The 12,310-nt window shown below is 48.3% G+C and overlaps 1 protein-coding gene across 2 annotated transcripts in view; it reads right to left on the reverse strand.

The window, feature by feature from the left end:
• The window catches only part of LOC144141025 (TNF receptor-associated factor 5-like), a 148,627-nt gene that overhangs the window by 68,930 nt on the left and 67,387 nt on the right, over nt 1–12,310 (reverse strand). For both annotated transcript variants that reach the window (XM_077672510.1, XM_077672511.1), the window contains exon 6: nt 6,649–6,726. In XM_077672510.1, coding sequence (XP_077528636.1) covers nt 6,649–6,726 — 78 coding nt within the window. The remainder of the gene's footprint in view (nt 1–6,648; nt 6,727–12,310) is intronic.

Raw genomic sequence — 12,310 nt, forward strand, 5'->3', positions numbered from 1 at the left:
AACCCAAACAAAATTTTCAGCGATCCGAATGCTACTATAAAACTTCCTTCAGCATCATCATTGTTTGCATTCGAATGCGAATGTCTTCCAGAGCTATAGCGTACATACCTCCCATTATCTACATGTTTGGCATGATGTATGTGCCCTTCTGGAAAATCAGTGTGTAAACATGGCCTACCTGTAGTGCATTTTGCCGCAACTACATCGCCATCAGTGAGGCATAAATATTTTCCTTTTAACACCGCATCAAAACAGCGCAATTGGATACACATATGTAGCTTTTTAATGCGAAGGACTCCGGTTCGATTCCGAGCACGGCAAGAGTTTCTTTTTTTTTTTTGAGGGGCTCCGTTTTTGAAACCCCATTGCCAAGCATTTTGCGCCTTTTTGGGAATGTATTGTGTAAAGGACGTTTTCTTGCAGTGCGTTTTGGCGTAGCTATACCCCGACCACTGTAGCTTACAAAGTTTCCCTTTAAATCTGCAGATAATACTGCGAACGTCGTTTGACGTTCAGCGTAAGCTTAAGCCTCTACAAAAGAATGCTCACAGCGCTGTGCAGAAGAATAGTTTGGGAGATCTCTGTCACTTTCAGTAGCAGATGACACGTCCCACAAGTAAGCCCAAGTTTCTCATACACTCCTGACAGAAACCTACAGGGATCGAGCCCAGATTTCAGCTGAAAAGAGGCATCGACATGAGTGTTGTAGTCTTTTTGTTGTTAAATATCGATATGATTTCGTGTATTACTGATGGGGGCGCTCTACCACATTCTGAAAAAGCCGCTTTAATTCCTTAATTGTGCCTCTGAAAAAGAATGACGCTGGCGCCATATCAGAAACACGATTCTGATATTTTCAATTCATACACTCAACATAAGAAGCAACTGTTCTAGGTGCTACAACAAAAGAAAGGACGCCCTATTACATTCACAGAATGTTTCATATAACTTTAAGAAATGGTCTCAAAACGTACGCACTGCAGTAGTCAGAATGCGTCACGCCGGGGCCAACGGCAAAAAATGAGAATGCGACGTCACGCTGTCACTAACGTAGCCGCGTAGCACGGCGAAACCATGACCGCGCAAAACTGATTTGTTTTTTTTTTATTGTAGGGTTTAACGCTCTGATGAAACGCAGGCGATGAGGCGAGCCATAGAGGAGGGCTCCGGATTAATTTTTACCACGTGGGGATCCTTAACGTGCGCCGAAATGTCGTACACACGGGCGTTTTTTTGCTTTTCGCCTCTATCAGAAAAGCGGCCGCCGCGGCCGGGAATGGATCCCGCGACCTCGTGCTCAGCAGCACCATGCAAAGCTGTGCATTAGTCGCTGTTGAGTTTGTATGCACACGTACTAATATCACGATGTGACTGGTAGCTGCACTTCGAAGACGGGACAGAAAGAGAACACCTAGAAGTATAGTATACTAGAAGTATAGAGCGAATACTAGAAGTATAGAGCGATTCAAACGGGCCCCAAAATGTGAGGCAAAAAAAAGGGGTCGAACCGTTTAGGGTCGCTGCGAACGTTAACCCTCCGTCGTTGCGCCGCGGATACAGTACTGGGCTCCTACGGAAAGATCCTGGGTTCAAATCCCGGCTGGGCTGTCTTATGTTTTTTTTTGTAATACCTCATAATGCATTCAAAAACGCATTAACTGTACCGTGTAATGTTGCTGTGCCCTAACTCATTGGCTTATTTATAGGCCCGGATACATAGACCCGACGAGGGAGGTTCGAGTCGACTGGCGGGATCAGCTACCTCGACACCTCCCGCGAATGTATGAGCTCCATTCAAGGAGTCGAGGCGAGGGGGCCAGGGGATTGCCGGAGAAGAAGTTGCCGTATTTTTACGTTTCTAGCACGCACCTTCTTTTGCTAAAAGCTAGCCTTAAAATTTGTGTGCGCGTTACAATCGGGCTCCAAACCGGAGCAGGTTTTAAATCAGCCAGCAACATTGCCTTAGGCATGAAGTCGTCACAAACTCCAACTCAATCCAATAAAAAAAACCGTCAATATCACGTGAGTGAATTTCGGCGCACTCATTCCTGAATGACATAGTTTGGTCAGCTGTTACACATTTTTCTACTATTGCAATTACCCCGTCACACGTAGAATTATGAAGGTCAAGACACTTGAAATCGCAAACAGCCTCAATGTTTCCCACTATAGTTTTATAAACTGCAGGAGCTGGATAAGCAGGTTTACGGAGCACAATTTATTTTTGGCTACCACAGTTGTACGCGCAAAATAAAATCTCCTTCTTCTAGGTAAGTAGTGTCATGTATTTTACACCTTCGCGGTAAAGCCGACGTCCAGTTATTTTTTCGGTTTTTCCTGCATGAACCTACCCGCGCTGTACAATCGATGGCGCGTTATAATCGTGAAAATACGGTATTCAGCTCCCCACGGCCCGACTCGCCCCGACGAGTGCGTCAACCCACCCCCTGCCTGCGAGTCGAACGGACTCGCCCCGGCGGCTTTTCGACTCACCTCGTCCGTTTATACATGAGTGCGCCGAGTCCAAAAAACATGTTTATGTCAACTCAACGCGCCCTCATCGAGTCAATATAAACGGGGCTTATATTGGGTAAGTGTTAGTTGAGGGGGCGGCCATTTAAAACAACCAAGAGATACTAAAACATTAAAAATAGCTACAGCGCGAACAAAAACAAGAACACGTACTAACGCATTGGCTATGAACTGGCTGAACTTACTTCTGTAGCTATCCTGCCTACTGCAAACGCGTACATAACCAGTCTTTTATAGTTCAGGAAACCATCGACGCAGCCGCATAGGCTACGCGTTGCTTCTCACTTGTTGCTATAAAGCGAAAAAAGCTGTAAGGAAGACATGCAGCATAAACGGAAGGTTCGGTCACAGACGAGGGCGTGCAAATAAAGTTTTATCGCCACGAATAAAAGGCTAAAGACCTAAGCAATATCGCATACTTCTGCTGCTACATCTAACGCGAAGAAAGCTGCACCTAATAAATAAAAAAAATTCCGGTGATTGTTCATTACTGCTTTAAAGAACTCTCTGTGTGAAATATTTGTCAAGTAAGTGATGTGATTAAATTAACCGCAACAGGTCTTGTTAGGCTGGAACGTTTGATATTGTGCTTTAGCCATGAACTCGTCGTCTGCCTTTGTATGTGCTTCTTCGCTAACGATTGATGATTGATTGATTGATTGTAGGGTTTAACGCACCGACGCAACGCAGGCCATGAGGCGCGCCGTAGTGGAGGGCTCCGGATTAATTTTGACCACCTGGGGATCTTTAACGTGCGCCGAAATCTCGCACACACGGGCGTTTTTGCTTTTCGCCTCCATCAGAAGAGCGGCCGCCGCGGCCGGGAATCGAACCCGCGACCTACCTCGCTAACGCAGAACATGTTCTCGGCAATAAGAAAGAAAACAGAAATGCACATTTTGTGTTTGTGTGGCCAAATTATGTAATCCTAATAGCTAATTGCACTATAATTCTCTGAATGAATAACAAATTAAAGATTAGCTCATCTTTACTCGCTGATAATCGTCTGCTTTGTCTGCACGGCTGCACAAGCCGTGCCCATGGCAGTCTGTTCATTTCACATATCGCCTTTGCAACTGACTGACAAGATTGCAAGGCGCAATATTGTCATTGTAACTCTAGATAAAAGAGAATGCCCTTGTTGAGGGTTCTGATCACCGTGTGAGCTGTATAAGTAACTCGGAGCCGTCACATTAAGTAACTTGTCATTAAGCTAGCTTGCACAAATTGGGAATTTTTCTATGTCAATGCCAGTGGTCCCGTTAAGAAACTAAATATACGTTCTGTCTCTGTTCGAATTTGTGTAATTTCGAAAGTTTACACATGCTTTTTTGGCGCGTATAGAGACGCAGCTTAATCAGGCACATACAGAAAACAGTGAGAGAAGCCGTTTCAAAGAAACGGCTTCATCATTAAACTCTTCTATTTAAATATGTACCGTGAAATTTGTAAGTGACATGAATGAATTCAACTTTGTTAGACCTTTCAAAAGCGCATTAAGTGTAACTGTTTTGCGGCACAACACCGGTTGCATGAGCACCGCAATCACGGCACACGCTAAAGACTATGTTTTTGAAGACAGAATGCGAAAGGCCAGATTTTGATTTGCATATGGGGTGAGCTTAGGTTATCTTTTGTCCATAGTAAAATAAAAGGCACTGGCTATGTTACAGCTTTAAAAGTTTAGCCAACTAAAAAAGAAAAAAGCGACTGTCCTTGAGGGGGATTTTAACCGAGATATTTCGCGTGGGAGACGTGTACCGTATCCGTTGCGCCACGATGGAGGGGTAACGCTCGCAGCGCCCCTAAATGGGTCGACCCCTTTTTTGCCTTACTGTTATTACATGCGCCCTATGGGCGTTTCAAGCACTCTATCTTCTAGTTCACTCTAACCTTATTGAAAAGATGAGGGCGCGCATTTACCATCGTAACGGTTCTCTACGGCTAGCGAGTTTGCAGCGAACACGGAGCGGTGTTGAATGGGAACTCCTACACCGGCAAATGCTGTAAAATCAGCAGAAAGAAATTAAACTGCAAGTTACCATAAGGGCAATTCGTGTGCCGCACCTTCGGGAGTTCTTAAAAAAGAAAACTGAAAAATCGCGATTTCCGGACCGTAGGACGGAAATCAAAAAATGTCCAGAAATGGCAAAAAGGTGAAAGTAGAGAGCCCAGGAAGAGCCGAACGCGGCAAACTTGAACTGAGCGACTTTCGCACCGTGTTGACCATAGGAGGAGCATGGCGGGAGAAAAAGAGGTTGAGGGAGGGCGGAAGAGGGAACGGTGGCATGTACATCACAGAAACGACAAAATGCTGTCGTTTACGATGACATTTGCAGCGAAGTGAGGAGGTGCGTGGTCAATTTTTTACACCACCTTTTCACAGGATTCGTATGTATTGGTTTTAAATGGCGCAAAGTATCGACTCTGCAAAAACTCCTTACCATAATTTTGGTGTTCTTGTACTCGAAGTCAAATAGGCCTTATTACTATAGCGGTCTGTTCGCTAAAGTCTTTGCATATTGGAGGCGAGTTGTTGGCTGCGTCCACTAGCACGAGATAGAATTACTGCATGCTAAGTACAAATCGGTTACGTTGAGCGTCTCCTATGTGTCATGGAGACCTACTGCTGCAGCATGCACCAACGTTACTCATGTAGATTATGGCGATAAGTGGTGCGAATGGGGAGTTCGTATCTCTACTGACAACCGCACTACTAGCTTGTCTCGCATACTATGGTGCTTCGTTCACATATACGACGGTTGACAGCAACTGATATTTACCTTACTTTTGTGACTCGTTACGGCATGATCGGCACAGTAATCCTCCTCAGCCGCAATACCTCCTGTTCTACATGGGGCGAATTTCGTTTCACACTCGCCGCCGTGGCGCTGTTCCTGCTGCAAAACTATTAAGTTCATTTCACCATAAGGTACAAAAATAGGTCGCTCTGCCGCACCAGCCTTGCCGCACCTGCAAATTAGCAGGGACCTTCCCACCATGTAGAGCGGACTTTAAACTTTACAAATTATCCCGCCTGAGGTAGAAAGCACCTGCGCTACTAGCGGCTCCTGCACCACTGTACCAAGCATGCAGAAAAAGAAGCTGACAAGCCTTTGTATAATGAAATAAACGATTACTTGGAGAGCTGGAACGGGATTAAATACGAAAGTTGTTTTGCGCAAAGCGATGAAGCACAAGTGCGCAGGCGCTTATTCCGTGTCCCTAAGCGGTTCTCAGTAGAGAGGCCTTTGTCGTTCACAGAAATCCAACAAGCGATGTTACAAGCAGGAATATCGCGTTCTTACGTCGTCTGTTAAGTTCTTCAGAGAGTCCGTATGGAGAGGCGTTAACGCAGGTCCGAACGATGCGATTTTATGACAGCTCATTATTGAGACCAAGACTATTCCCAGAGTGGAAAACAATGACAACAGACTTTTATAAAATCATGTCGTCAGCATGTCATCTTGCTCTCACCGATCCCGACGGATGAACGAACGGGTGGAATGTACCGAGGGGAGGACAGATGTAGAGTCATTACTGCAACACGTTCACAGTGGCGAGACATGAAGGCCATGCGACATATGTTTTACGCGGAATAAGCGATCTGCAGGAGTCAATGCTGGGAGGTGTCCAGAGAGACCCGGTTTCTATTTCGCCTTGTTTTGTATTTTAAGGTATAAACTGTAAAAAGAGACGACACAAATGGCTGAATGGTTGCGCTTTTTGTGTAGTCTTTCATTTTGTGTGGTATTTTTAGCTTAGAAAAGTACGCATCAAAACAACAAATTACTTCGCCAATTGGAATGCTCCAAAAATTTTATTGCGTGTTTTATTTCCTAACATAAATATTAACACTCCGTCACGTCGGATACGTTCACAATGAGTAACAAATACTTGATTTATTTCAAATATCAGAGTGTACAGGGATAATTGAGATACATTTAGTTTCGCCAGTCACCTTGTTTGCCTGTAAATTACCGAATTTTCAATTGCTTTGAACCGGCTTGGGAGTATATGTTCAAGTTTCGCCTATTTTTGTTATTCACAGACGACAATACTTTTAACTGCTACTGTTCACAAGATGCAATAGTACGTCATATTGTGCTGACTCACGTAGAAGGTACAGCCAAATGGCTTGAAGGAGCAGTGTACAGGGACCATTGGGCATTTTGGTATGTGCTTTTCCTCGAGCTGAAACAAAACGAGAAAAATACCCACTGAATAACACCGCTCCTGCTGAACTCCTTCGTGCTGCAAAACACAATGTCACTGGTACTCAGGCTAGCAAACGGCCTGTGCTTTCTATTCCGTCTGCAATCTCACACACGAGTTGTAGGAAACAATAGAGACGACACCACAGGTCACCGATTAGGTCTTCTCGCAAATCGTATCTGAAATAAAGATTAGCTACTGAAAAGAAGCCACAAAAAGGTTCGCTGCCATTGCCACCAATGGAGCAGGGCTCATGTCAACTTAGATAAACACAAAAAAGGTTTGGAGCTTGCCGCAAACATTTCTCATATAATTCTTGCGCCAGATGAATCAGGACGGATAACGGATGAGATCCCTCCACTAAGAACACCACCATCCCTTGGTAAGTGCACGAAACCTAAATAAGCGCGTCTGTTCCCACATGCGCCGAGAGGTGCAGGGTCACTACTTGCCGCGTTATATCATTGCATGCTGAAACCGTCAAAAAGCGCAACCATGAAAACAGAACACAAACAGAACACAGGACGACCGCTGACTCTTAACTGAGAGAGAGATAAGAACTTTTATTGACACCACCGGCCTAAGAGGCCGTCATGGCTTCCCGAAGGGCCGCTACCACGGCTGGCGCTCGGGTGACCAGTGGGCGCTGGGAATCTTCGTCCGAGCGGCCCAGGGCCTCCGTCCAGTGGTCAGGTAAAGTTACGGTGGGGTGGGGGTCCGAGGGGCAGGCCCACATGAGGTGTTGCACTGTGGATTTAGCGGCACAGTGTGGGCAGAGCGGAGACGGTTAGGCGGATGGGCAAATGGGATGAAGGAGGGCTCGGTCTGGGAGCGATCCCGTTTGGAGGAGGCGCCACAGCCGTTCTTGCCGGGGGGTTAGGGATGGGTGAGCCGGGGGCAGCGTGTTGTGTGAGAGGCGATAGTAATCTGTAAACTCCCTGTAAGTGGTGAGGGAGCCCCTGGCGGAGTAAACTCCTTGACGGGTAGTTGTCTCGTCAGGCCTACGGGTGACGAGTGCTCGTGCCGTCTTATGAACCCACTCCGCGGCGTCTAGTCCCGTGTGTGCCGGCAACCAGAGGAGCTCCGTAGGATGCTGGGGGGGCTGAATTTTGAAGCAGAATTTTGCAGGCTAGCGTGGAGATACTGCAGCTAGCAAACGTTTTGATGGCCGTTTTTTAATCAGATAATATTAGATCAGGGGGAGGCCGGTGTGCGAGAGCCAGGGCTATGGCCACCTCTTCCGCAACATGTGGGGTTGTGGTGGGAATAGTGAGAGACGTGAGATGTGTAGTAGTCGGCGAAGAGACGACAGCCACAATGAAGGCCGGCTTGTGCTTATGTGCTGCAGCATCTACGTAGAAGGTGTTTGGCGAGGGGGGGGTGGGCGCAGTGGAAACGAGGGCACGCGCTCAAGCAGCTCATCGGGCAGTATGATGAGTAGGGTTCATATTACGGGGGAGTGGCCGGATTGTTATGTTATCTCTATAATCGGGTGGAATGCGAGCTGTGGGGGTTGATGTAAGAGGAGTATGTATTTGTGCCTCCTTAAGTAAGAGTTGGCCAGGTGTGTGTTTAGCCAGGCCATATATCTGGCCCGTACGGTGCGCTTCAAATAATTTGTCCAGGGAGTTGTAGGTGCCGGTGGCCCATAGTTTGGCAGTGGATGCGTGAGGAGGCAAGCCGAGAGCAGCCCTGTAGGCCTTACAGATGAGTCCATCTACTTTGGTAGAAGGAGACAGATATGGGAGGGGGTAGGTAATGCGGCTCAGTAGAAATGCCTGGATTATTTGACAGCGGTCTTTCTCTGTCGGGCCGTGGCCCCTAGCAGTTACACGCCTCAGGAGGCCTGTGATTTTGGTTACGTGTGAGGAAAGAGTGTGTAGAACCGATGTGTTTAGGTGATTGGATTGGATGACTAGGCCGAGTATTTTGATGCAATTCACAGTTGGTATAGGAGCATTATTCAGATATACATGCATGCTGGGTGCTGTTTTAGGGGTGGTGGCGTGTGGTGATAGCATGAGGAATTCGGATTTTGATGGCGAGCATGTTAAACCTGCTTCCTGGGCTGCCTGTTTTACCGCTGAGACTCCTGCTTTAAGTGTTACTTCTATGTCCTGGTCGCTGCCCCCAGTTACCCAAGTGGTGTTGTCATCAGCGTACATACTATAGCATAACCGAGTGATATTGTCCTGGATGGGGGGAAGATTGGAGACAGCGAGAATAAAGAGGAGGGGGAGATGACTGAACCTTGTGGAGTGCCAATGGACGGGAGTTGGTAAGTATGGCTTGAGGAGTTATCTTATCAACTGCTTTTGGTAAGTCTAGGGCTAAGATGGCCGAATAGTTGGGCGGTTGCTGGAGGAGATCCGTCTACAGGCGCAGGTGTACGTCATTAGCCGCAAGGCCTGCACGGAATCCGTGCATCTGGGGGAAAGTAACTATTTGTTCTCAATGTAGTTATTGAGCCGGGCAAGTACTGTTCACTCCATCAGTTTTCCTAAGCAGGAATTTAGCGATATAGGCCGAAGGTTACTGTGGAAGAGGAATTTTCCTGGTTTAGGGATCAGAGTGACGTCTTCGTGAGTAAACTCGGTGGGGGGGGGGATGGTGCTTGCTTCCCTGTAAGCGTTAAACCGTTAAACAGATCGGTGAGATATTGAAAGATCATTATATTACGGAGCATTTTATTGGTAATGCGGTCACCACCGGGAACTGACTGCCTTCGTAGGTCATGTAGGACTGCTCTCAATTCCGCTTCAAGGAATGGTAGATCCAGGGGTTCGTTAGGGGGGGCCGGTGTATTGAGGCAGTGGCTCAGACGAGCCTTCTGGGACGTACTGCTGGGTTAGTGCATGGGGCCAGGTGTGATTGGAGTCTGTTAACTGGCGGGAGTTGCGTTACACGATTAGATTGCAGAGATCGAGAGAAAGTGGGATACATCACATGTCTTAGGAAAGCCCATGTACGCTTCATGCTGAGGCCGTTTCGAATGCTGTCGCATACAGTTTCCCAGGCTGCCTGGGCTAGTGTTTGGGAGTGGGTTTCTATGGCCTTTATGAGGTGGACAATGCGGGTTTTGTGTCGCCTGTTATAACGTTGCTTACGCCAACGAGGTTTAAGGCTGCCAAGAGATTCCCACATGTGGTGTAGTCTGGCGTCTACAAGGGGAGATCGTATGGCTGGGTCTAGGGGATGTTGGTGCGTGTGAACATCGTGGAGAAGTTGTTGTGTCCACTGTGCTAGGGGTTTAAGTGTTGGGTCATTGGAGTTACAGAAGCAAGAAATTCCCGGAGGGCAGCCCGATCGGTTATATGAGTTAGGAGTTTGCTCGGAGGCATAGGGTGTTGGTTAGAGGCTTGCAACTGTATAATGCGGTGATCGCTGCCCAGTGTATGGCCTAGACGCTGCCAGGTGGTTGGCCTTGTGTGATAGGTGATCTTGAGGTCCGGTGTAGTGTCTCTTTTGAACCTATTTCCTTCTCGCCTTGGCTGATCAGGAGGTGTCTCTAGAGTGAAATGCTGAGTTTGGGAGAGCTCCTAGAGGTGCCTTCCTTCCTTAGTATCGCGTGAATAGCCCCAGGCCATGTGGGGCGCATTGAAGTCCCCAGTAATAATGAGGGGGTGCTGCGCAGCATGGTCTTTGGCGGCTACAAAGAGGGGTTTGAAGTTGTGGTGATGTTCGGAGGGTCTGCTGTAGATGTTGAGTATGGAAATTGATGGATGAGTGGTGTTGGCGGGGAAGATAGTTAAGAAGTCGTGAGGGATAGGGCTGTCAGCAAGGCTGCCCCGTTGTGCTCAGATGTTGCGCTGTAGGAGAATGGCTGTGTCGTTGGTAGGTTGATAAGTCGTATACCCATGACGCTTTACTGGACCGGCGGGGTCTTGTATAGTAATTATGTGGGGCTGTTCGTTTTGGGACTCGAGGAGGCATTCCAGGGGGGCTCTTTTTCTGCCGAAACCACCACATTTGCGCTGCCAAACCAAAATCCGTATAAGGCGAGCCATTATCAGTTATGCTGAAAGTAATAGCAGTGTGTGGAGAAGGGGCATTCGTCTGTGCAGGTGTTGCACGGAAGTGCATGAACACCTTGTTTTATAGATTCTATGTGAGATTGCATCGTAGCTTGGCTCTGCGATAAATTTTGGATAAGTTGAGCTTGCTCTATATGAAGCTGCTCGAGACGCGTGAGCCTCTCTTCCTAGGGGGTCGTATTTGCAGCGTGCTCAGGTTGGTATTGAGCCTTTTGCTTTGGAGGGGGTTCTTCATTGGGCTGGGAGGTGCGAAGTTGTGCCAGGGTTTGTCGTAGGGAGACATTTTCAGCTCCCATTGCATTAATCTCGGCGCGCATGGCCTGCATTTCTTGCAGTACAGCAGGGGGAAGTTGGGAGGCGGGTGCTGATGGAATGGGGTGTTGTTGAGTGACCACTGGATTGGATACCCTTGGGCCGCTCACCTGTGAGAGGTCGGCTGGTGGGCGAGAGGGTCCTGGCTGATGCATCCTAGGTCCGTTTGAAGTAGACAGTTGGGAGCGTGGCTCTACGATGGGTGGTTCTGGCTGCTCCTGAGGGTTGGTTTGGGTGCGGTGTTGATTCGGTGGAGAGCGCTGTCGGTGGGTGTTCCCCGGGATCCTGGAATGTTGAGGGTGACTGTAGGAGGGCTGATCTCTCTGGTGTTGGTTCATCGGGATTTGCCGTTGCAACATCTGTGCATACGTTGTTTGGGTCTCGGACGAAAACGTTGAGGACAGTCCGGAGAGCGCGTGACGTGCGCTCCATCGCAGACAATGCATTTGGGAGCACATGCCTGTGTCTCAGTGGCGTCAGGAGTACTGCATGTTGAGCACCGGTTGGGGGGATTTCGCTGCGGGCAGACATCCTGTCTGTGTCCAGTGCTCCAGAACAGGGCACAAGTTTCCACTTTCCGGCGACGTGGCTTGCATCGGTGGGTCGTCATTCTGTACCTGACCCAGTACGGCACCCTGGGCCCATCGAACAAGATCTGAACAAGAGAGGTGGTTCCCATGCGGCATGCATCTGGCACCTTGAGGTGGGGGTTGTAATGGATAAGTTGTTCGGTCATCTCGTCGGACGTCTCTTGGGTGTGGAGGTCAAAGACGATGCCTGAAGATATGTTTGATGGGGCCGGAATGTGTGTGGCCAAGAAAAGGTGCAGTCAGCCAGCTGAAGACTTTGGAGGGCTGCGTATCGTGTTGCTCTATCCTCAGACGGGGTGCTGACGACCATGAAGTTGGCTTTTTTGTGAAGTCACAGCTGGTCCGTGTCATTCATGTCCAAGCCAGCTTGTTGTTGCGGTGGCGGTGGTTAGGGCGGAAGCCTCGGAGATATTAAGACCTCCACGAGGTTGAAGAATCACTTTATTATGAGTTGTCGGGAGTGGAGTTAGGGGCGCAAGTTTGCGGGCGTGTCTTGTTTTCCCACGGGTGTTGCTTTGATGTCCCGAGCTAGAAGAAGGCGAGGTGCCGGTCGCCGGCGTCGCTTGGGGGGCTTGCTATCGTCTTCGTATAAGGGTCCATTTGCTGGGGTTTTACAATTCCGGGGGT

Source organism: Haemaphysalis longicornis, unplaced genomic scaffold (genome assembly GCF_048455015.1).
Source record: "Haemaphysalis longicornis isolate Haplotype H1 unplaced genomic scaffold, Haemaphysalis longicornis Haplotype H1 scaffold_6, whole genome shotgun sequence".
NCBI classification, from domain to species: Eukaryota; Metazoa; Arthropoda; class Arachnida; order Ixodida; family Ixodidae; genus Haemaphysalis; species Haemaphysalis longicornis.